The sequence below is a fragment of the Sciurus vulgaris genome (assembly GCF_902686455.1).
Source record: "Sciurus vulgaris genome assembly, chromosome: 9".
In the NCBI taxonomy this organism is placed as follows: domain Eukaryota; kingdom Metazoa; phylum Chordata; class Mammalia; order Rodentia; family Sciuridae; genus Sciurus; species Sciurus vulgaris.
This window is the reverse complement of record NC_136469.1, coordinates 70992205-71018293: the sequence shown is the minus strand read 5'-3', so window position 1 is coordinate 71018293 and position 26089 is coordinate 70992205. Positions and strand designations below refer to the sequence as shown.

Genomic DNA, 26089 nt, shown 5'->3' with positions numbered 1-26089 from the left:
CATTGAAATATTGGTAGAATTGAAAACTTGGGACTTACTGCCTTAAGATGTTATTATATAGAGAAGAAGATAAGACTCATACAATGTAAAATTTTACCGTAAAATTACTGTTGCCCTTTAGGTAAAAGTAAAATCATGTAGTGAGAGGAAAAAAAAAAAAAGTTACCTACTTTGGGTGTTCTATGTTTGGGTGTTCAAACAGCTTTCCATCTGAGGACAGAATCTGCATATGCTCTGCTCCGTGATCCATGGAATGTATCTTCATTTTTTCCCCTAACTTAATATACTCTGAAGAGCAAATCCAACAGCAACTATTACCATTCATTATCTACTATTATTATTGATTTCATTATAATATACTTAAAACACCTGGAAAAAAATTAAACTCGATAATCTTCAACCTAACATGATTTTCTCTTTAAGAAAACCCAAGTGTGCAAAGCAAATAAGAAATGACCATCGTCTAGCCAATGGCCTTTTTTTTTTTTTTTTTTTTTTTTTTTTAGATTTGGGAAAGTACTGATTTAGTCTTTACATGAAATGGAAACTTACCATATCCCATTAAATATTTGCTTTTTTTGGCACCGGGATTGAACCCAGGGGTGCTTAATCCCTGAGCCACACCCCCAGTTCTTTTATATTTTCACTTTGAGACAGGGTCTCACTAAGTTACTTAGGGCCTCCATAAATTGCTGAGGCTGGCTTTGAACTCCTGATCCTCCTGCCTCAACCTTCCCAGCTCCTGGGATTAAAGGCATGCATTTCCTCACCCCATTTAAATCCTTTTTTAATAAATTAGGAAAAATTAAATTTTCAATGACAAATGAAAAAGTTGGTAAGAAAACAATTCTAGAGCAACATAATTCATTTCAAGAAGAAATATACTGTGTATTCTGAGACACTCTATCCAGAAACAAAGCCAAAAACAATAATAAACACTGCCCAGAATGCTGCCCCCATGAGCTAATGCCTATATTTAAAAGCAAGAATTGTATTTGGGGGACTATTTTTAAAGGAGATGATGTGGAAAGAACTTTTATTGGCACTAGGGCATACTTAGCCCTTTCCAATAGTTAGATTTTAAATTGCTCAACAGTTACTATTTAATCCCACTTAATTTGCACAAAATTGAAAGAGGATAGTTTGAGGACTTTCTTTCACTCTTTAATTCTAATTATATAGAATCTACCCATGTGAAAATCTCAAAGCACAAACCATATTACAAATACTAGAGGAACAAAAACAGTTTGGTAGAAGAAATGGCCCAACACATTAACTTTTCCCCCCTTCTCCTCTACATTTCTAGAGACTAAGCATTTCAAATCAGTTGAAAAAGCGGGATAATTAAGAAATGATACTGGGATACTTACTCAGTCCTTTGAAAAAACTAATAAATTCAGACCGTTTCTCACACACCTTAAATCAAACTCAATTCCACACATACCCCAAATTTTAACTTTAAAAATGAAACTTGAAGCTGGGGGCTGTGGCAAACCTTGTAATCCCACCTCCCTGGGAAGCTGAGGCAGGACCACCGCAAATTCTAGGGCAGCCTGGGCAATTTACAGAGATCCTTTCTCACAATAAAAAGGGCTGGGGATGTAGCTCAGTGATAGAGCATCCGAGGTTCAATTCCCAGAACCACAACGCACAACAAAACAAAAATACTGCTTTAAAACTACAGGGATGAAAATAGTTTTCAAATCTCAAAATGCAGATAAATCTCCAATTTTAAAATCCATTCACCTCCATAAAAGAAAAACTTGATCATTTAGAAAGTTTAAATTGTGCACAGGAAGAAATGAGGTCAACAAAAGGCAAGGAAGGAAAATTCCACGACAGGCAGAGTTATGGTTTAATGTCCAAATACCTCTTACAAATAAATAAGAAAAAGATTCACAACTCAACTTTTAAAAAGTCAGGTAAGGCTATGAGCTGGCAGTTCACGGAAAAAGAAATGCAAACGGCCAACGGAGAAAGCAAAAAATGTACAATTTCACTCCAGTTAAGTGCGAAACAACACGCACAATTTCACTCCAGTTAAACGCGAAACAACACAACAGCAGGACACCATTTTCCTCACTCCAGAGATGGGAAAATTTCTAAAGATTAATAAGGGTGCAGACGCTTGTCCCACCTGTAAAATCAGAACCACCATACCTAACAGGTAGGAGGCTTAGGACCTGGGCCAAGGGCAACTCAAGGCCGGTGTAAGATCCTATCGCGGATAAAGATGACTCAAGTCTCTAAAAGGTCCACAAAATCGGGGTAGGTAGGTGGTGGTGCTTTGTGTGGGGAACAGGGGAAATCAACTTTGGACAGAAAGCAAGCTACAGAGCGACCCTAGTTCAGATGGTGAGGATGCTCCCGTCCACTCCCGCGCGGGTCAGTCTGCCAAGTACGGTCCAATCCACGTCCACACCCTGCGGACGCGGGGCCACCGGGACCGGGATAAGGACAGCTCAGGTCGCTGCCCCGCTAAACCACCTGGGCCCGGCGGGCGTCTGCAGCCAGACAGCAGCGGCCCAATGCCCTTCCGACCGCTGCAGCGGTGTAAGCGCACTCCAGCCTCTGAGGGACAGCGACCCTGCCGTCGCGGCCCCCGCCCTGCGCGCCCCAGCCCGGGACCCAGGCGACCTGCCCGCAAGCTCCACTTACTCGCGTCCAGCATCGTCGCTCCTCGGCGGCAGCTGGTGGACCTCGACGCCGGCCCGCCGCGCTCCAGCACCGCCAGGCGCCTCCGCGTGCAGCAAGCCTGGCGCGTCGTCTCGGACCTTCGGAGCAACGCGCCGCGGAGAACCGAGCGCTGGGGAAGAGCCAGAGCTGCGCGCAGTGCGGCTCCGCGGAGCTGGACGCGGCGGCCCTGCCGGGAGTCCAGCGCACGCGGCCCCGCGACCTCCTCGGCAGCCTGGGCTCCATCGCTGTCGTCTTCGGCTCCGCGGCCGCGAGGGAACGAGAGCGCCCAGGACGCCAGTTCCTCGCCGGCGTCCCACTGCGGAGCTGGAGCGAGCGCGGCGGCGTCCAGGAGCCGCGACCGCCTCTGCCCTGCCCCTGCCCAGACTTGGGCCCCACGTGCTGTTTGGGGGCGGGGCCGGCGGTCCGCGGAGAAGACCAAACGGATGGGTTTTGTGGGGGGTCGAGGCGAAAAGGAAACGAAAGTAGGAATTCAAGCGCTGCGAGAGGCCTGGCAGGCGGCCACAGAAACAGGTCCTTGGTAGGTGGTCAACCGCCGAAGGACTGAGGAGCTGGTACTCCGGCAGCAGCCACCTGAATTCCGGACGGAATGGCTTTCGAAGAAACTGAGATTCCACTAGGAGGCACCTGACCCTTGCCAACTGGGAGAATTCTAGACGATGCTGGGTTGTGAAAACAAGCCAAAGTGTGCTCAGCCTCTGTTCCAGGCTCAAGCCTGAGGACGGCAGTGAAACTGGAGAAAGCTGGGCAGTCAGTCCACCCCGTCTCACGCCGCATCTTCACCTCTTGCAAACAGGGATCCGCCCTATGTTAGTACGTTTTTGCCTTTTCTTCAATTTTATACGATGGAATCATAGGAAAGTAGTCTTTTGTGTCTGACCTTTTACATCGCAGAATGCTTTGAGATTCAGCCTGTTGTGTTGCATAAGCATCCCCCTTGTTACTGCTGTGTGGCCTTCTGTGACATGGGTATATCACAATTTATTTAACCATTCACCAACTGATGGGCAAGTTAGTCCTTTCCAGGTTTTGGGTTACAATGAATAGAGTTGCTATGAATATTTGTGCACAAGTCTTTGAGGAAACAAATGTTTTCATTTCCTCTGGGTAAATACCTACAAGTGGAATTGCTGTATCTTTTGATAAATGCTTTGGATTTGTTTAAAAGAAACAGCTAAACTTCTGAAGTACTGTACCATTTGGCATTCCCTCCAGCAGTTTATGAGAGTTCCAGTCACTCCACACTTGAGCAGTTGTAGTGTTACCTGTTGTGGTTTTAATTTTCATTTCCCTGATGACTAATGATCTTGAGTGTCTTTTGAGTGTGCTTATTTGCTATCTTTAGTTCTCTCTTTGGTAAAGTGGCTATTCAAATCTTTTGCCCACTAAGTAAATCAGTGGCTTCTCTGATCGAAGGGTTCTTTCTATACTATATTAGAGCTCTTCATATGTTTCATAACATACCCTTTATTAAATGAATATTTTATAATGTTTTCTACCAGTCTGCAGCTTACCTTCTCATTTTATTAAGATTGTCTTTTTGAAGAGCTAGGTATATTTTTTTATGCAGTTCATTTGGTTTTTTTCCTTTTTTGTATTTATGATCTTTTTTATCCCCTTTAAATCTTTGCTGAACACAAGATTGCAAGATATTCTCAAACGTATTCCAGAAGTTTCATAGATTTAGATCTTTATTATATTTCATTATTCTTTATAGTGTGGGGGAAGGGTAGACGTAATATTTATTCTTTGCATGTAGACTTGTAGTTGTTCCAACTTGCCTATCTCCATTAATTTGCCTTTGTCAAGACTCATTTGGCCATATATGATTGGATTTGTTTCTAGATTTTTTAATTGTTCATATGATCTACTGACCTATATATCTATTTTACTCTATCCACACACTCTTATTTACTATAAACCCCAAGTCTCAAAATCAGTTCACTGTCCATTTTCAATGTCATATTGGCTATTCTAGGCCCCTTGCATTTTCATATATACTTTTGGGTCAAATGATGATCATCACTTTCCATAAAATAGGCAGTGGGAATTTTGCTTGAGATTGCATTAAATTATCAATTTAGTGAGTGCATTAGCCAGTAGTCCTAGCTACTCAGAAGTCTGAGGCTAGAGAAAAGCTTCAGCTCAGGAGTTAAAGGACAGCCTAGAAACATAACAAGATCATCCCAAACACACACACACACACACACACACACACACACATATTTTTTAATATATATATATGAATTTTAGAAGAATTGATGCTGTTTTTTTCAATGAACATGATCTATTCCTCTGTATTAATTCAAAGCTTTCAACAATATTTTATAGTTTTACATTGCATAGTCATACATATTTATTAAAAATATCCTTAGGTATTTCTTACTTTTTGATATTGTAAATGGTAGTCTTTTCGAATTTCAATTTGTGATTCTGGTGACTGTATAGAAACACAATGAATTATATAGTGACCTTGATCCTGAAACCTTTTTATATATTTTTTAATCTAGTTTTTGTAGATTCTTCAAATAATACAGTTTTGTTCCTTTCTTTACAATGTGTATGCCTTTTATTTTCTTTGTCCTCTTGTACAGTTTCCTACCTCTAGTACAACATTATACAATGTGTCTCGTCCAGGGAGTACAATGAAGACTCGGCTCTCAGATGAAGTTTTAAGGTCTTTATTTTTATGGGAGAGCTTCTGAGCCGAGTGCCTGGTTCTTCTTCTTCCTCCTCCACCACCGCCATCTTCTTCTTCTCTCGTCACGCAGCTGCTGCCCTGCTTCCTCCGCCATGCAAAGTACGCAGCTTTATGGGATGTAACAGCCAATCACCTTAAGGGGTCAGGCTTTTGGCTCGTGGAGACTTAATGGTGGGCAATGAGGACATGTACTGATCACGAGCTAAGCAAGGACGTGGAGGAGATCAGTCAGCCAATAGAAAGCACTTCCTTAAAGTTGTTTTTCTTTGCAGTTGGGCTTCTCAGCACCATCTTAGGGCGAGGCCAGCTACCACTGCGGGCCCTACAGGGCAGCGGTCTCCAACACAATGTTGTATAAAAGCAATGAGAGGTGGTGTTAGCAGGAAAAGTGTGGTCTCTCACCATTTTTTTCTGTCCGTATTAATTTTATTGTTTTGTTCTGTTAATATGGTGAAATATAATTGACTTTGTAATGCATTTCCAGGCTAGACCCCACTGGCTCATAGGCATTATCCATTTTATATTTTGCTGGATATGTTTAATGTTCTAAAATTTGGCAAAGGATTTTTGTTTCTCTGGTCTTTGTCTTTTTTTTTTTTCAGCATTGGGGTTTGAACCCAGGGCTTCAGACATGCTAGACAAGCACTGACTTGCATCCCCAGCCCTTTTTATTTTGAGACAGGTGCTCACTAAGTTGCCCAGGCAACCTGATGTCGCTGGCTCTTTGCGGTACAAAATCCATGGATATTTGTCACCGCCTATAGCAACAACTTGCATGGGTCTTATGGGTGGTGGAGTGGAAACTGAGGCACCTCTATCTTTCTCTTTAGTGCACTGCTTTCTTGCTTGTTCATTTATAGAGGATAGAGGAAATGAGGTTTACTTGCTTTGATAGGAGAGAGAGAGTTTGCTTATCAGAGACAGAGACTTTGCTTAAGAGAGATTTTGAAAGAAGGACAGGCTTTTCTTAGAGCTTAGAAGTAGAGAGACCTGCCATGCCTTAAAGCCCTGCATCCTGTGAACTAAGGGTACGTCTACCTAAGGTGCCCTAGTGATGCGTCTCAGTTCTCCGTTCTGCGATCTGCCTTCCGCCGCTGCCTGCTCGCTGCTGTGCTGTTTTTCCCTATTAGCTGCCCTCGCGCGTTTCCTAGCTGCTTTCGTGTTTGAGTCTTCTTCTACTACTTTTCTGCTAATGGCTGCTGTAGCGTGTTTTTCCCTCTGGCTGCTGTCGCGGGTGTGTCCTTCTTCTCCTGCTTTTCTTCTGCTAATGGCTGCTGTGTCTGTCTCGCTCTGCCTACGCTTATATCACCTCCAGGAGGCGGAGAGCAGGGCCACGCCTCTTACGCAAAGATTAGGTGAGACAGACGCTGGGAGCAGGCAATTAGTGCTCGAGAACACATGCGCATACATTGTGTGCGTTGTCGAGAAAATCACCTGAGTGTGCTTATGTCAATTAACCTCCTCGCTGCCGATGTGATCAGGCGCCATCCCGGCGCCGCCAACATGGCACAGCCTCCAACAACCTGAGATCTTCCTGCCTGAACCTCCAGAGTAGCTGGGACTCTAGGCCTGTGCCACCACACCGGGCTTGCCTCTTTGATACTGTGGAATGGCTGAAGTAAAAAAAACAAAACAAAACTAAATGGGAAGTGTTCCCTCTTCCCTAGCTTTGAGAATGGTTGTTTATAGAATTGTTCCTATTTCCTTCTTATTTAGTACCATTCACCCATTTGCATTTAAAAAAAAAAAGTAATGGTGGTGAAAATTCAGAAGAACACAATTCAAATGTCAGGGGCCTGGGGATCCCTAAAGTTTGGGGATTACCTAAACTTTTTTTTTTCCCCTGTAGTAGGGATTGAACCCAGAGCCTCACATGTTAGGCAAGCATTCTACCACTGAGCCACATCCTCAGCCTGATCACCTTTACCTTTATAATTCAAATAGAATAAATCTGGGCTTTCATTCCACGTATTAAAGTGGAAAACAGGTCCTAAGTAACTCAGGATTCCCTTAAGGACTTATAGTTTTACTGGTCCTGTAACATACTAGTGTCCCTGGAAAATTTGCTCTGTTTTGTACATCCTTAGGTGATTTCTGTCCTTTTTTCATATCAGAACCCAGCATGGACTTGACCCCATAGCCTTCTATTTCCCAAAGTACCACTAATACCACTACCACAAGGCTTCTGGAATGGTGAGAATAGCAGGAGGTATTTGTAGAACAACTTAACACTTCTTTTTTTTTTTTTTTTTTCTAGTACTAGGGATTGAACCCAGAGGCGTTCAACTACTGAGTCACATCCCCAGCCCTTTTATTTTTTGAGACAGACTCTCACTAAGTTGCTTAGGCCCTGGTTAAGTTGCTGAGACTGCCCTGGAACTTGCAATCCTCCTGAATTGCTGGGACCACAGACTTGTGCCACCATGCCTCGACACACTTTGTTTTGTATGACTAAAATAAGGAGATGATCAAAGTGTGATTTCAAGAATCACACATTTTATTGCCATAGAAAGATTTTTCTTTTTTATGTTTGAGGAGAATAGTAATGGAAACAAATTTCACAGGGAGTACATTCAATAGGGGAGGTACATTAACCACACAGTGTGTAAGTTCCAATCTTATTGAAGTCTAATTATTAAGCCTACAGTGGTCCAATTAGGATGGAAAGGAAAAGTCTGATCATGTTTCAGGTGTCCCTGAGTGACAGTAATTCTCAGCAGAGACTGGACAGGTGGGCAGTGTTGTTCTGCCTGGCCAGGCGTTAGGGCTTGGCTCAAAGGCTATCTGGGCAACCCTGCCCTGGCATGTGTTCTTCATCTTTGAAGAAGTGGCCAACACAGTGTGGTCTGCCACAACCTCGCTCTCAAAGTATCTGCCGAACTCTTGGGTTTAATAGGTATTTTGGAGTCCACTGAACGAAGACAGAAACTCACACACGGGATCTGATGAAGTGTGATATAATATTCTCAGGGCAAGGGGCTTACCCTTCAAGTTGTCATCACAGCAAAATGTATGTCACTAATAGGGCAAATTTGTATTTGGAATCATTTCAAAGCGATATAATAGCTTAAATATAACATTAGGTAGAACTAGTCCACAAAATTCATTAACTGTTTGCTAATAGTTCAAACTCTTTATTAATTTACTGCACAGCCATGATAATGACACATTTCAACTTCACATCTCCCCAGCTATAAGTAGGAGCTCCTGATTGCACTCAAGCACTAAATTATATGCCCAACTCTAGTAAGATTTTATGTTGATTATGAGGTCTGAAAATGGCTACCCCCACACTTAGTTTGCATACTGATAACTAGAGCTACCTACAATCCACATACAGTACCATTTCTATTTATATAACTTTGCAATTGCATTGTTCTCCTTAGCAGTGGACTAATGAAATAATAGTGACTTTATAATTCCAGGAGACAATTGCCCGGGAGATGGCTCCATTGTTAATTATAGAAAACTTCCTGAAATATTCATTTACAATTAATAGAAATATCTGGAAAGACCCATTAATGATTGAAAGGAAAGCATCAACAAGTAGTTTGGCTGTAAGATTCATTGACTGCTTTACCTCAAAATTCTTGACTTGCTGTTTCCACCTGTCCAGGAACCTTGTATATTTGCCTTTAATTCTTTGCTGGAGAAGTTTGAGCCTATATGTGTCTTTGGGAGATAGAAATTAGTCCCAAACACTCCCTGGTCCTACCTCTCTGAGAGCTTTTTTTCAACAGGTGTTGAATTTCGACACGTAATTATTCTACACGAATCCATACCATCACGTGTCCTTCCTGGCTTTTCAATAAAGTGCCTTGTAGAGGGCTACCGTGTCCATATTCAGGATGGACTTTGGTCTCTCCGTTTAGGGTTTCTCTGACGGTTTTATTCTGGCAGCGTTTCTTCTGGTTTGATGGTGGGGTAATTCCAGCTCCACAAAACACACTGGGGACGCTTCCCTGTGCTTCTGCTTCCTGGAAATGTTTGTATACAACTGGTGTTAATTCTTCAGAAGTGTGGTAGAATTCTCCAGGGATGTCATCTATACCTGAAGATCTTTTTGGAGCTCTTCATATTAGGAACTTTATTTCCTTGATATTCACTTGTCTTTTCATTAAGTAGCAAGCCTGAGGGGGTTTAAGCTCTCCAGCGCCCAAAGCCCATGTACTCACTCTCCATGACCTTTAGCAGTGACCAGGAGGAGATTTTAGTTTTAGAGGCTGTGGGGCATGTGGTGAAGCCCCCAGCCCCTGCTGCAGGCAGGCCCTCCCCTGCCCACCGACCCACCTCCTGCCTCCCTGCCCATGGGATTATGGAGGTGATGCCACAGAACACTCTGGAATCTCCAATACCTTTCCAGATGTGTCTTCTCTAACACCCAGCGCCCCACCACCCTTCACCCCAAACCACAAACCTCAGGGAGGACCCACAGATTGGGAAAGGGATTCTCTCTGGCCAAAGCAGTGGAATCAGGTCTACAGTGGCTCAAGGAGAGAATCTGTCTACACTGAGGCAAGGGGAGTGACTAAGGACAAGCCATCTACCCTGGCTCAAGGTGCCCAAGTCTCCATCTACACTGAACATTGGCAAGAGGCCCAGTGGTGCCGGTCCTGGGCTCCTGCCTTTGCCCTGAGGCCTTTCTCTGTTGTTGTTTTGTGTGTGTGATATTTTTTTCCTTTTTAAAATTTCTCTCTATTTTGTAACCTGCCTTTTTTAGAACAAAGCAAAAGAAAACACTCTTTGGAACATCAATTTTATTATACAATTGGTGAGGAGGAGAAACTTCTTAGGAACCATCTCTGCCGTCCCAGAAGCCCAGGAGGAAGGCCAGGCCAGGGCAGGGCAGGGCAGGGGGAAGTGTCCCAGGGGACAGAGTCCCTGATGTCTGTAGGTGGGGTCAGAGAGTCTTGGAGGACACAGACTGGAGTCTGCAGAGGGGGAGGCAGAGGGGGGAGCCGGGGCCAGTTGACGCACATCATGGCTGAAGCACTTGGGAGTTCACTCCACCAGGTCAGGATGCTCGGAGCTCGGGGACCTCTTGCTGTCTGTTGGTCTGCCTGTCCCATCAGGGCACGTTCCCTGGAGCCACTCTGTGTGGGGCCCTGGGGCGTCCGTGGCCTCCTTGCATGGGTGCCACTCTCCTTGGGGAGGCGGGCCAGCAAAAGCAGGGCACGCAGCAGCAGAGTTTTCGAAGGAAGGTGGCCATCCTCCCAGTGACCCGCCTCCAGCCCCCGCGGCTGTCCGAGGATTGGCCGGAGGAGGAACCCTGGGAGGACGAGCTGGGGCCTTCTGCCACCTGCCTGTTGAGGCTGGGCCTGGGGTGCTCCGGCCTGCGGGGCGTAGGGCCTCTCCAGCAGGCTGGGCTGGGCGGGGCCGAGTGCACACGGAAGAAGCTCAGAGGGACAGCGGGCCCGCTGGCACCGGCAGCGCCCTTCTGGCCCTCCGACCTGGCCTCCACGGGCTGCTGCTGCTCGCTGGGCACGGGAAGGGCAGGCTGGCTGGCACACTTGTTGGCGCGCAGCTCTGGCTCTTCCCCAGCGCCTCGGGTCTCCGCAGCGCGTTGCTCCGAAGGTCCGAGACGACGCGCCAGGTTTGCTGCACGCGGAGGCGCCTGGCGGTGCTGGAGCGCGGCGGGGCCGGCGTCGAGGTCCACCAGCTGCCGCCGAGGAGCGACGATGCCAGGAAGCCGAGTAAGTGGAACTTGCGGGCAGGTCGCCTGGGTCCCGGGCTGGGGCGCGCAGGGCGGGGGCCGCGACGGCACGGTCGCTGTCCCTCAGAGGCTGGAGTGCGCTTACACCGCTGCAGCGGTCGGAAGGGCATTGGGCCGCTGCTGTCTGGCTGCAGACGCCCGCCGGGCCCAGGTGGTTTAGCGGGGCAGCGACCTGAGCTGTCCTTATCCGGGTCCCCGCTGGCCCCGCGTCCGCAGGGTGTGGACGTGGATTGGACCGTACTTGGCAGACTGACCCGCGCGGGAGTGGACGGGAGCATCCTCACCATCTGAACTAGGGTCGCTCTGTAGCTTGCTTTCTGTCCAAAGTTGATTTCCCCTGTTCCCCACACAAAGCACCACCACCTACCTACCCCGATTTTGTGGACCTTTTAGAGACTTGAGTCATCTTTATCCGCGATAGGATCTTACACCGGCCTTGAGTTGCCCTTGGCCCAGGTCCTAAGCCTCCTACCTGTTAGGTATGGTGGTTCTGATTTTACAGGTGGGGACAAGCGTCTGCACCCTTATTAATCTTTAGAAATTTTCCCATCTCTGGAGTGAGGAAAATGGTGTCCTGCTGTTGTGTTGTTTCGCGTTTAACTGGAGTGAAATTGTGCGTGTTGTTTCGCACTTAACTGGAGTGAAATTGTACATTTTTTGCTTTCTCCGTTGGCCGTTTGCATTTCTTTTTCCGTGAACTGCCAGCTCATAGCCTTACCTGACTTTTTAAAAGTTGAGTTGTGAATCTTTTTCTTATTTATTTGTAAGAGGTATTTGGACATTAAACCATAACTCTGCCTGTCGTGGAATTTTCCTTCCTTGCCTTTTGTTGACCTCATTTCTTCCTGTGCACAATTTAAACTTTCTAAATGATCAAGTTTTTCTTTTATGGAGGTGAATGGATTTTAAAATTGGAGATTTATCTGCATTTTGAGATTTGAAAACTATTTTCATCCCTGTAGTTTTAAAGCAGTATTTTTGTTTTGTTGTGCGTTGTGGTTCTGGGAATTGAACCTCGGATGCTCTATCACTGAGCTACATCCCCAGCCCTTTTTATTGTGAGAAAGGATCTCTGTAAATTGCCCAGGCTGCCCTAGAATTTGCGGTGGTCCTGCCTCAGCTTCCCAGGGAGGTGGGATTACAAGGTTTGCCACAGCCCCCAGCTTCAAGTTTCATTTTTAAAGTTAAAATTTGGGGTATGTGTGGAATTGAGTTTGATTTAAGGTGTGTGAGAAACGGTCTGAATTTATTAGTTTTTTCAAAGGACTGAGTAAGTATCCCAGTATCATTTCTTAATTATCCCGCTTTTTCAACTGATTTGAAATGCTTAGTCTCTAGAAATGTAGAGGAGAAGGGGGGAAAAGTTAATGTGTTGGGCCATTTCTTCTACCAAACTGTTTTTGTTCCTCTAGTATTTGTAATATGGTTTGTGCTTTGAGATTTTCACATGGGTAGATTCTATATAATTAGAATTAAAGAGTGAAAGAAAGTCCTCAAACTATCCTCTTTCAATTTTGTGCAAATTAAGTGGGATTAAATAGTAACTGTTGAGCAATTTAAAATCTAACTATTGGAAAGGGCTAAGTATGCCCTAGTGCCAATAAAAGTTCTTTCCACATCATCTCCTTTAAAAATAGTCCCCCAAATACAATTCTTGCTTTTAAATATAGGCATTAGCTCATGGGGGCAGCATTCTGGGCAGTGTTTATTATTGTTTTTGGCTTTGTTTCTGGATAGAGTGTCTCAGAATACACAGTATATTTCTTCTTGAAATGAATTATGTTGCTCTAGAATTGTTTTCTTACCAACTTTTTCATTTGTCATTGAAAATTTAATTTTTCCTAATTTATTAAAAAAGGATTTAAATGGGGTGAGGAAATGCATGCCTTTAATCCCAGGAGCTGGGAAGGTTGAGGCAGGAGGATCAGGAGTTCAAAGCCAGCCTCAGCAATTTATGGAGGCCCTAAGTAACTTAGTGAGACCCTGTCTCAAAGTGAAAATATAAAAAGAACTGGGGGTGTGGCTCAGGGATTAAGCACCCCTGGGTTCAATCCCGGTGCCAAAAAAAGCAAATATTTAATGGGATATGGTAAGTTTCCATTTCATGTAAAGACTAAATCAGTACTTTCCCAAATCTAAAAAAAAAAAAAAAAAAAAAAAAAAAAGGCCATTGGCTAGACGATGGTCATTTCTTATTTGCTTTGCACACTTGGGTTTTCTTAAAGAGAAAATCATGTTAGGTTGAAGATTATCGAGTTTAATTTTTTTCCAGGTGTTTTAAGTATATTATAATGAAATCAATAATAATAGTAGATAATGAATGGTAATAGTTGCTGTTGGATTTGCTCTTCAGAGTATATTAAGTTAGGGGAAAAAATGAAGATACATTCCATGGATCACGGAGCAGAGCATATGCAGATTCTGTCCTCAGATGGAAAGCTGTTTGAACACCCAAACATAGAACACCCAAAGTAGGTAACTTTTTTTTTTTTTCCTCTCACTACATGATTTTACTTTTACCTAAAGGGCAACAGTAATTTTACGGTAAAATTTTACATTGTATGAGTCTTATCTTCTTCTCTATATAATAACATCTTAAGGCAGTAAGTCCCAAGTTTTCAATTCTACCAATATTTCAATGGAATTGCACAGGGCATTTAAAAAAGTTGGAAATTGTAGTCTTATTTATGTTGTTATGTTAATATTAATTAATACTACACATTATATATTATACATTATGTGCTAAAACTTTTATAGGTGTTCCCCATCTGGAATAATGGGACAAAATGGGTTAAGTAGTGATGAATTCTGAACTGATCAGTGAATTCCATGTATACAATACAAAGCAGTATTCTGCTGTAGCTATCATGTTGTTTTGGCATTTGAAATATTTGATTAGTCTGTCAAGCCCCATATTGAACTTTCACATTCATTAAATTATTTGATACTCATAAGAATCCTATATATTTCCAGAAATAAGTTTTTAAACCTAGAACAAAATGCATTATCATGGAATGATTTATGAGACTTTTCCACATGAATTAGAACTTATTTTCAGCTTGCATTTATTCCTGCATCTTAAAATTGTTTACATAAGTATTTTAGATTTATCATATTATAAATATGTCATGCTCAATATTTTCTTCAAATTAGTTTTAGAGTTCACTGTACTGAATGTGAAGTGGTAAGTTTAAAGTTGTTTTTCTTGAACTTCCTTCCTAATTAAATATATTGTTAGTTCTAACATTCATATTGTGACTTTCGTTGTGATGACTGACATAAAATATGTTTTCTTTTCATCAGGTTTCAAAGCATTTTACAAGAAAAATATATAATTCAGATTACCTGTGGAGATTATCATTCTCTTGCACTGTCAAAAGGTAATTTTTGGGATATTGTTTTTTAAAACTAGTAAATACATGTGTATGTAGAGCCAGTCAAATAGCTATACCTCATTTTGTGACAAGATATAAATGTAGTTTTGAATTTGCTATGATTCAGAGTTGTGGTTGGTTGGTTTGTTTGCTTGTTTGTCCTGGGGATTGAACCCAGGGGTGTCTCCAGCCCTTTTTATTTTTTAATTTTGAACCAGGATCTTGTTAAGTTGCTCAGGGCCTCACTAAGTTGCTGAGGCTGACCTGAAACTTATGATCATGGTGCCTCAGACTCCTGAGCCACTGGGATTACAGGCATGTGCCACTGCACCTGACCGCAGTACTGTTCTTTTTTTTTTTTTTTTTTTTGGTACCTGGGATTGAACCCAGGGCACTTACTAAACACTGAGCCATATCCCTGGCCCTTTTTATATTTTATTTTGAGACAGGGTCTCACTTAGTTTCTTAGGGCCTTGTTCAGTTGCTGAGCCTGTCTTTGAATTCCTGATCCTCCTGCCTCAGCCTCCTGAGCTACTGAGATTACAGGTGTTTGCTACCGGGTCCAGCTAAAGTACTGCTCTTGAAGGATGCAAAGTGAGAGAGAATTCTTGGGACTATTAAATCTTCAGTTTTCTGGAATTAACTGTTTCTACATTTTGTTCCAGTCTTTTATTTTGCAAATATGAAAGAGTGAAGATTTTCTGAATAATCAAAAACATTCCTTCTGGAATCTGGTCCAGGCCTGGGCCCTTTTCCAGAACCTTCTTTCCTTTCCTAACACTCTTCCATCTTCCGTGGTAGTAGTTGAGAATCTTCTCCTTCTATTTGGGGGCCAAGTTGCAGGCCTGTGTTATATTTTAACATCACCTTTTGAATTTCAGGATTCTCCATCCTTTCAGTATTCTCTGACAAACACTGATAGTATGAAATGGAAGCAGCAAATCTGGGTTCCTTCTTAAAGAAAGTTGAGTATGAAAGGAATGGTTAAAGGAGGATGGTAGAAGGAATTCAGGACCCAGGAAAATTTTAAAACTATATAGGACAGCTGGGCACGGTGGCATATACCTGTAATCCCAGCTACTGAGGAGGCTGAGGCAGGAGGATCACAAGTTCAAGACCAACCTGGGCAACTTAACAGAACTCTGTCTCAAAAAATAAAAAGGTAGGACTGTAACTAAGAGGTAGAGCGTTTCCCTAGTATGCATGAGGCCCTGGGTTTAATCCCCAGTACCACCAAAACGCAGGGGTGGGATAAATATATACGTGTATGTGTGTGTGTGTGTACGTATAGTGCATGTGTTCATATGTATCTATGTATAGACTCTTGCACGTAAATATATATGTACAAATATTTGACCTGTGCTGAAGGCGCTGTTGAGGTTTGAGAGTATGAACGTGTAGTAGAAAAAATTGGTCATTGGATCTCATCCATTAATGACCAAATATTTCATATTGAGTATCTTTTGTGTTCAGATTATGAAAATTACATACCTGTTTTCATATCAGTCTAGAATATAGTGACTCCAGAGGCTAAGGCAGAAAGATCACAACAAGGTGCACAACATAGTGAGATTCTGTCTCAAAGGGGAAAAAAAAAAGTTACTGGTAATTCACAATAAGAAAAAAATAAAAGTAGAGAAGCAGGGAAGGGAACTGGTCGCGCTCATCATTATATTCCTGGTGGCTAGTAGCCACTTACAAATTCTGTTTAGAAAAGAGAGTCTGAGCCAGGCGTAGTAGCACATGCCTTTAACTCCAGTGGCTCTGGATGCTGAGACAGGAGGATCTGGAGATCAAAGCCAGCCTCAGGAAAAAAAAAAAAAAAAACAAAAAAAAAAACAAAGAACTAAACAACTCAGTGAGACCCTGTCTCTAAATAAAATATAAAATAGGGCTGGAAATGTGGGGTCAGTGGTCGAGTGCCCCTGAGTTCAGTCTCTGGTACTCCCCCCACCATAAAACAAAAAAGAGAGAGAATAGAGTCTGCCCAACCACACAGTATTCTGCAAAGAGGTGCTCGGTGAACACTAATTCTCTGATGTACTTTTTCAGACTCCACTGAATACTGCCAATTCCATTAGATAACATCTAAAAATTTTGCTTGAAAGAATGTTTCATGTATTCAACTAGTTAAAGAAACACCTAGGTCTTTAAAGTACTGTGCTATAATGATTTTTCTTTTTTGATTTTTCATTTGGCATCCTGCTACGTTCATTGCCCAGGCTGTGTTTTAAACTCTGTGCTCAAGTGATCCTCCTGCCTCAACCTTCTAAGTAGTTGCAAGTGTGCACCATGATGACCAGTTTCAAGTGAATTTCTCAGTTGTTTATTTGGCATGTTTAGGCTCATGAAAACGAGGAAAGTAAAAAAAAAAAACAAAAAACCCTAGTTCTGGATTTCATTTTCTCAGAGTAGAATATTTCTCTTTTTTCATGGCCTGACATGTGACTTTCTTAACGTATTCTTGAATCTGATCAAATATTTACATTCAGAGAGCCTCATTGTATCCCTTCAGATGAGGGATAAGGAAATTAACTCTTACTGCTAAAGAGAAGATCTTCTGTGCTTTTCAGAGTCAGGCATGGGTTCTTAGAGATTTGTGAGTATGAACATAAGAGTGATTTATGGCATGTGTAGTATACATAGTGCACATAAATTTAATATTTGATATGACAGCATTTTCTTTGTTTTTAGCAAGGTGGTGAGCTTTTTGCCTGCGGACAGAACCTAGATGGCCAGCTTGGCATTGGAAGGATCTTTCCCTCAACCCCCATACCACAGGTGGTGGAGCAGCTCGCTGGAGTCCCCTTGGTTCAGATTTCTTCAGGAGAAGCCCACAGCGTGGCCTTATCCATGTCCGGAAAAAATAATTTTGGACAACTAGGCCTGGGCCACACTAAGAGTATGAAACATTTTCAGATTCATATTTTTAACAAACATTTGTTAAGTGAGAAATAATTGGACACAGACCTTCCTGTCACAAATAGTTCAGATCCTTGTGTTCATTTGTACTGGTCTTTCTGATTTATCTGTCTTGAAGGCAGAATCTGTCCAGGAGACTTGCACAGTGTGGAGCTCTTGATATAATCAAGGTCTGTGTGGGATGGCCACAGCATTGGCTTAGGGATCAAAACACTGAGATTCCTCCTCCTGTGCAGTTTACTTAGTAAAGGACCTTGCCATGCCCTTACTTGCCTCTAAGTCTTATTTCCTTTTTGTGGAAAGGGACAGGTTTTGATAAAATGACTTCTAAGGTGTCTGAACTTAAAATCTATTAATATGTTATCACAAAAGAACGTGCAAATTCTGTGTGGAAACTCACGTATCCTGACTTTATTCTATAAAGCATCATTTATGTCTATACACACATTCACACACACACAAAGCATGCAGTTGCCATTACTGAGCTACCTCTACAAAGCATGGCAAAATTTCTCATGGTCCCAGACAACTTATTAGAGTTTTCAAGTGTAGTGAACTCTGCTGCTTTACCTGGAAGTGGTGTGTATACATTATTCTGGATCAGTAGTCAGACTTTGCTTGTTTCCCTGACATGACCCAGTGTTAACTACACAGGACAGCTCATAAGTCAGTGTTAGAGAAATATTCAGAAGTGATAAGAGTGAAGAAATGGTTATGCTGGGTGTAGTGGCACATGTGTATAATCCTAGCAACTCGAGAGACTGAAGCAGCAGGATCACAATCTCAAGGCCAGCCTCAGCAACTTAGCAAGACCCTCTCTCAAAATACAAAATACTGGGGATGTAGCTCAGGGATAGTCCTTGGGCTCATTCTCCAGTACCCAAAAAGTTAAATGTGAAAAAAAAAAAAAAAAAAAAAAAAAACCCTTTATTTGGCTGAATCTTGAGTGCTTTGATGGGAAAATAATCTTGAAGGAAAGGAAAAGGTAGCACGAGGTGAGAATGCCGTAGTAGAGATTTTTCCCCTCTTTTCAGATTGAACTTGGGGCCCTCTACTACTGAGCCACATCCCCATTTCTAGTTTTCATTTTGAGACAGAGTTTCACTAGGTTGCCAAAGCTGGCCTCAAATTTGTGATCATTCTGCCTCAGCTTCCCAAGGTGCTAGAATTAGAGGTGTGAGACACTGTTTCTGGTGGAGAAAAGAATCTTTGTGCTCATAAACGTTGGAGTGCTTTCATAGCATGTGTAAGACCCTGGGTTCTGGATTCACTCCCCAGCACCAGAAAAAGATGTAATTCTAGGCAGAAATTGGAATATTCAACGTGTCGCTGTTAAAGTTAATCAGGTTGAATGTGGTGGTGCACATCTGTAATCCCATCTACTCAGAAGGCTGAGGCGGAAGGATCACCAGTTTGAGACCAACTTGGACAACTTAGCCAGACCCTATCTCAGAATAAAAAGCTCAATGGTAGAGTACCCCTGGGCTCATTCCCTATAACCTCAAGGAAAAAAAAAAAAAACAAAACAAAAACCAAAAAACAAAAAAACCCCAGAAAAACAGAAAAAAGAAAAAAAAAAAAGTGAGGTTGAAAAGAGAAGAATGGGTTCTGGGAAGTGGCTTGACCCTTTCACACATGTAGGCTGCTAAGGGTGACCCTTTTGGCTGCTGCCCTACCCTCAACTTCAGGGCTAGAACTTGGGCCTCAGTATGCCAGTATAGAGCTGAGCTTGTCAGAATGGGCTGAGCGCTGCTCTTGCTAGGTTGAGAGGAAGTATGCCAGGTAACCAGTGTATTCACTCACTGCTTCTTTTTGGTCACTTCAACTGTTTTTTCCCTGCGCAGATAAAGCGGCTCCTTGCCTTATTGAAACACCAGACAATAGAAAAGTTGAATTTCTGGCTTGTGGTGGCTCTCATGCTGCCCTGTTCACGTAGGTAGGTGTATGTGGTCTCCTTTGACTACTTTTAGAAGAACACTGTGTATGAGGAGTTAATGTTATCCAGAAAAAAGGTGATGCATTCCTGCATGTAGGACTGTTTTCCTGATTATTGGGGGTTTTTACTTTGACAGTGCTTTATTTACCAGGAGTCAGCGAGTGTGCTTTCTGTATAGTATTTTTTCTAGCATCTGATATGAAGTTCCCTTTCCATAGGATGGACTGCTGTTTACTTTTGGTGCTGGAAAATATGGGCAACTTGGTCATAATTCAACACAAAATGAGCTGAGACCCTGTTTGGTGACCAAGCTTGCTGGAAGTAGAGTGACCCAGGTAGCATGTGGAAGGTAAGTTGTAAAGTGTCAATGAAAATATCAATGGTATTGATAAACTTCGATAATTTAATAAAATGTTCATCTGTTTCTTTGAGATATAAACATTTTCAAATGGGTGAAGAATTTATATTATTAATCATCATAAATCTTTAAGTCTCCATCTTTGTTTTCTTTGACTTTGTGTGTGGAGGGGTAGGTACTAGGGATTGAACCAGGGCCTCACTCATGCTAGGCAAAATGCTCTACCACTGAACTACACGTGTATCCCGGCCTTTTACTTGTTTTTTATTTTTCAAATGCACAACTAAAATGAACTTTCTCTTGTCTCCTTTCTGAAATACCTCTGTTAACTTCAGGTGAACTTTCATCTTTAAGGAAAATAAGTCCTGATTATTTGGGGAAAGTAAATCAATGTTAAGTCACAAAGGGTTATCCATTAATGTATTCAGCCTCTCTCAAAACCTGTTGGGGCCAACGTGCTCTTTATTAGTTGGTTGCCTAAATCTTCAGATTACAGATTTTAGTTACAAGAGCTGCATTTTAGGCAACAATTAACTTTCAGAGTGAGGATTTTGATTTTTTACAGTTGTTTTTTTTTTTTTTTTTTTTTATAAGCCAAAAAATCTTGCTCGGACTCCTATGTTGATTTAATTGTTTTATTTGGTCATCACACTAATCAGTCCACTTCTTGCTGGTAAGATGCTGGGACTTGTTGGGATTAAGAAACATTTTTACCTAGATACATCTCTTTTGTTCAATTCTTTTCCTCACTAAACATAAGCAGATTCGGACTCATTTGAGAAATCCTTACTTTAAAAAATACAGTCTATAGACATACTGTTATGACAATGGTGATAATATTAAGGTAGACCAAATTATCACAGTTAGATTCTCTTAGCCAAAGTGATATCTTCTTAATGTCTGTCACATTCAATCTCTCTCCCCTTTTCTCTCCCATACTGGGAACTGAACCCAGAGCCTCCTGCACACTAGACAAGCACTCTCACTGAGCTACATCCCAAGCTTCCATTCACTATCTCTCTGTTTTGCTACTAGGAATCGAACCCAGGGGACTTCACCACTGAGCTGTATCCTGATTCTTCTTATTTTGAGACAGGGTCTCACCCAGTTACTTAGGGCCTCCTTAAGTGGCTGAGGATGGCTTTGAATATGGAATCGTCCTGCTGAGCCTCCTGAGCTGCTTGATTACAGGTGTACACCACTGCACCCAACTCCATTGACTCTTAATCCAAGAAATGTTGCTACCACTTGGGATTCTTCCTAATACATGTTGCTTTGAAAAGCATGTATTTCAAGAGAAGGAACCACATTAGAGATCCCTTAGTGCAAACCAGGTTAATCCCGCTAGTAAGATGGGGGAATTCACTTGAAAGACACAGAACTTACTGCAAGTTGATATACTCACAGTCACATTTATTACAGGAAAAGGGTCCCATTAGTAAGAGTTGAAGGCAGAGAGGTGGAAGGCCAGGTCTAGGAAGAGTCTAAATGCCGAGTTTCTGCTTGTTTCCACTTGGAACAGCTGGATGGTGTTATTTCCTCTGGAGTCCCTGGAGTATTGTTAGCCAAGGAAGCACCCAAGTCCAGAGTTTTTGTTGGGGGTTCATTGCGTAGGTGTGGTTAATTGTACCCTTGCCAAGTAATTTAACTCGGTCTCCAGCTCCTTCCTCCCATGGGTCTGACTTCCGTCCCAGGCCGGGGGAGTTCTCCATGAGCCTCTAACAGGATGGTCTAGAGCCCCTCTCTCAGTGCCAGAGATGCTCCTCTTTGACCTGAAAAGTACTAAGGGTTTGGCAGTTATCTCCCATGAGTTGGGGGATAAGGGCAGACCCCTCTGAGCAAGGTTAAATTGCTTACTACACACCAGTATGTTGGAAGAGACCAGTGAACACATCGGTAAGAAAACCAGGGTGATAGACGTCTTTGGGAAATAGATTGGGGAGCTCAGAGAAGTGAGCTAATTTAGTCTTCTAGAATGGGGAGATGAGGGGTTCAGAGATGGCTTCAAGGAGCCAGTGACTCTCAAGCTGAGGCTTGAAAAAGGAATAGCAGGCTCGGTGATGCACGCCTGTAATCCCAGCAGCTCGGGAGGCTAAGGCAGGAGGATTGCAAGTTCAAAGCCAGCCTCAGCAAAAGTGAGGTGCTAAGCAACTCAGTGAGACCCCATCACTAAATAAAATACAAAAATAGGGCTGGGGATGTGGCTCAGTGGGTGAGTGCTGCTGAGTTCAATCCCCCTGTATCCACCACCACCCACCCACCCCCGCCTGCACCCTACTACAAAAGGAAAGAAAAAAGAACAGCAGGCAAGGGAAAGTGTTTGTTCCTAAGAAAGGGAACACGATTTGCCACTGTGTGACTCATGGCCTTGAGTAGATGCAGGCTTTCCAGAGTCTTCTCAGCCTCACGGTAGGTTTCTTGATTTTCAGAGAGTTTTTATCCTCTGAATGTTAGTTTCACTCTGATTGGGTAAACTGATTTTGGCAGTTTACTGTATTGCTAATACTCTCTTAAGTACTCTCCTCATTGGGGAAAATGAAGAATTGACAGTATGTTGCTTTTATTTAATAGGTGGCACACGCTTGCCTATGCTTCCGATTTGGGAAAGGTCTTTTCCTTTGGTTTTGGAAAAGAAGGACAATTAGGGAATGGTGCAAAACACAGTCAGCTGATATTGCTTCCGGTGAAATTGCCATCAAATGAAGAACTCGAATTTGGTAAATTCTATAGGAGTATAGGATTCAACATAATACCTTGTTAGAGAAAGTGATTTTTCTAAGTGCATAAAATGACAAGGAAAGCAGTGTATGAATATGAAGGAGTTTGTCTGAACATTGGTTTCACTTTTTTATGTGTAAATAATTTTAACGATTCCATCTAATTTATCAAATCAGAATAAACCTCCTTTTTCTGCTTCTCCTTTGGATTAGGATTAATGTAAACATGAATAATGACATAATAAAGCAGACTGTGGATTCAGAGATGTTTGGTGATTTCAGTTTGTAAGAGACTTATTAAATTCCTGGATGATTGGTTTTCCTACCTGGCTTAATTGACCCATAATTGGAAGTATGCTCCAAATCGAAAGTGCTGGAAGTGTGCTCAGCACATACCTGACTATCTCACCAGTCCTTTTACTGGTTCTTGAAGATGTATTCTGTCATCCCTGTTTTGGGGGGAGGATACAGAAACCTGGAGAGCAAAGGGCTAGCTAGCCACTTACTGAAATCCAGGAAGAGGTTTAACTGGGATTGACCCTTGCTCCACGTAACCTCAGAACTCTGAGCTCTGAAACACCACAGTAGAAGTGTCTCGTTGTTTCTGAAAGCTTAAAGTTCTCTCATTTCCTCTGGGGAAACGAACAGTGATTTCCTCGAGCAATTCATATGTTATCTTTGATTCCTTATAACATTCCATGGCTCAAACTACTTACTCATATTCTTCAAAGCCAGCCATCATTGGTTAAATGTTAAGATCAGGGTTTTTCTGGGAATGGGAGCAGAATTAAACTAGGCAAAGGTTAATGAAATACTTCATGCTCTCTATAGAAGCATTTATGTTAATTACCTGTATGAAACAGATGGCACATGTCAACCTTATGTGACACCTATGTTTGATCGCTAATCTTTACCCTAGAGTATATATATCTCTACTTCTTAATTGGTGGGAAATGCACTGAGTTTTTGTGTGTCCCAAAGATAAAATGAGAACATTTAAGAATCGTGAGAGTATTTACACTGAGTGTACAAGTTTGTGCTAAGTGACGTTCTACACACTTTGTGCATCCCTTTCAGAAAGCCAAAGCTCAGGAAAGGAGCTGATTGTGATTGCTGGAGGGGATCAAAGCATTTTGCTGTGGATGGAAAAAGAGGTAAAAATAGATTGCTACGTGTTCTATAGCTTGGTGTTTTAAACAAAATAAAGGGTTCTAGGTCCAGGTTTATCCAGCTTCGACGTCATCGCGTTGCTAGGGTGACTTTGGAAATAGATGGACATTGTTGATCCTTTACCATCTAAGCCGTTTCATTTCACCTACAAAAATCAATAGATTTGTCCCTAATGAATGTCAAGTCAGTGTAATGTCCTCAGACTCAACCTATCTTTTGGTGGGCTTCTTGCCAGTAGCATTGGTCAGGTGTTCGTGAGCAGATAGGTTAACAGATTCTAAGAAGGACTTTGCTAGCCAGTACACTGCTGAAAACAACTGAGGTCTATAGGCTTATGAATACTGAATTCCTAACGTCCCTACCCTCCTTGCCCCTGGAAATCAAGCGCCTCCTTCCATACCCAGCCCTTTTAGGAACATCCTCTTGAGAGTGTCCGATGTTCACCTTAATAGGATTGTTCTTGTATCCGTTGATGAGTGTTGTGACACTCGGAGAAATTGCTTTGACTCCAAGCCCCCTTGGACAGCAAATTGGTAATTCCTTGGTACAGTCTTTTTTCATGATTGTCCCAGAGCTAATTATTCATACTTTAAAATTAGTATTCTCTTCTTAGAATATGCCTAAAAGGTGGGTAACTTTCTGACATGTCTAAATTATTCTACTTATTTGTCTGTCTATAGAATTCCTTTGTTAATCTGAGGAGGAAAATTCTTTTATTAAATGAAGGTACTGTAAAGAGATGGATCACTGATGTGGGCACTAAGCAGTGGCAAAATACAAAAGGGTATGTACGCTCCATGTGTCTGACTCTTTAAAGTAGCGTTCCCGAATTGGTTCTGCACAACAGAGGGAAGTAAGACTCTGTGGTCCTCTAGTGTATTAGCCAGGATTGTCTAGGGAACAGAGGTAATAGAATATGTCTTCACCTACCTATTGAAAGAGAAATTATCTTAAATAATTAGCTTATGTAATTGTGGGGACACAGGTCTGAAATTTGTGGTCCAGCCACCAGGGAGGAATTGATGTTGCAACTCAAGTCTGAAGGCAGAATTCCCTTTTTGGAGGGCGGCTTGTTCTTTTCTTCTAAGACCTTCCAACTGTGATTGGATGAGCCCACCCACATAATGGAGAGTTATCTGTTTACTCAAAGTCTGCTGATCTAAACGTTAATCTGAATTTGAAAAATACCTTCACAGAAACTTCTAGAATAATGTTTGACCAAATATATAGGTAGCATGGACTAGCCAAGTGGACACCTAAAACTAATCAACACAATTAGCATGTACACTCCATGAAGAGAGCATTCTTTACCGTAAGATTTTTCCGGGCCTTTACTATATTTAGAGATATTGTGACTCTGCGCAGGAAATATATCCTGTGGCATTTCCCAACCCTGTCTGACCCTGGAACCACTTGTTCCTGAACATCTAAATCACATGTGAATTGTTGGACCAACCCTGTCCTCAGCTACAGAACTCATGCCAGCTATAAGGATTTTACTGATTCTTACAGGCGTGTTGAGACCTTTTAAGATGTGGCTTCTAATTCTGGAAGCTACTTGTACAAAACAGTTGTGTTATGACTTTCAGAGCATATGAGGGGAGGGGCACTATGGGGTAGCATCACCATGCTAGCAAAGCGCTACCATGCCTTGGATGCCAAGCAAAACAAAACCAAGTGAAAGCCGGGCTTGAGAGAATGAGTTCAAGCCTCCTGCCCCTCCCGTCCTGCAAGGACACAGCAACAAGGTGCCTTGACCTGGGACTCGCCAATCTCCAGAACCCTGGGAATGTGACTTGTATTGCAAATAAATGGCACAGCCCAAGGTTCTTTGTTACAGCATCAGGAAGGGACCCCCGGTATCTGGGAAGGTCTCCACTTCCTCCCTGTATGGGAAGGACACAGTTACTGGTTCTAGGATTCTCCGCCGGGGCATTTTATCCTTTCTTACTTTGAGCCTCTCAGTCACTGCTTTTGGCGAGCCAGGGTTTCTAGAGTGAAATCCGGTGGGAACCTTTGTGGGGAGAGGCTGATGAACATCCCTCCCTCTCAACAGGTGTTGATACCAAGTCCTAGAGCATCTGAGGGGACAGAGCACTATGGGGTAGCATCACCACGCAGGCAAAGCGCTACCATGCCTTGGATGCCAAGCATTCTGAGTCAGGAAGAAGTAGGAATTGAACGAACACTTTGCATGTAGACATGAGGCGTCCCATGAGAGCCCCAAGTGACTAGGGAGTCTCATCAGACTCCGGGTGAAAAGACCACTGGAGGACGCCACAGGTTTTAATCTCCAAATGTTGAACTATCATTCGCCACAGCCCCCGGAAGGAAAAACGCTTTTGGGGTCCTTTCTTATTCTTATGATGACAGTGGCAATGATCCTGGGGGCCCCAAAGTGAGAAGGCCAGTGGGGGGCTGTGCCCATGTGTGACTGGGTCACCCCCTGCTCTGACCTCACAAGCAGCCACTGTGATGCGCCGTCCCACCGCGGCCATATAAGC

At 42.7% G+C, this 26089-nt stretch overlaps 3 protein-coding genes across 3 annotated transcripts in view; 2 read left to right on the top strand and 1 right to left on the bottom strand.

Annotated features, from left to right (window-relative positions):
- Window positions 1-26089, top strand: part of HERC6 (HECT and RLD domain containing E3 ubiquitin protein ligase family member 6) — a 139384-nt gene that overhangs the window by 18916 nt on the left and 94379 nt on the right. The window lies entirely within an intron of this gene.
- Window positions 169-9472, bottom strand: LOC306669261 (uncharacterized protein; the record flags this gene model as incomplete). Its single annotated transcript, XM_079153119.1, has 3 exons — window positions 169-288; window positions 2659-3471; window positions 9447-9472. 3 exons carry the CDS (start codon window positions 9470-9472, stop codon window positions 279-281), a joined length of 849 nt encoding a protein of 282 aa, XP_079009245.1. The 3' UTR covers window positions 169-278.
- On the top strand, window positions 9576-25855 carry LOC306669260 (E3 ISG15--protein ligase HERC5-like; the record flags this gene model as incomplete). Its single annotated transcript, XM_079153118.1, is given in 10 exon segments — window positions 9576-9657; window positions 10468-11088; window positions 13462-13579; window positions 14412-14488; window positions 17181-17384; window positions 19249-19337; window positions 19559-19689; window positions 22270-22415; window positions 23493-23569; window positions 24266-25855. Coding segments are annotated over 10 exon segments (1680 nt in total). The 3' UTR covers window positions 24401-25855.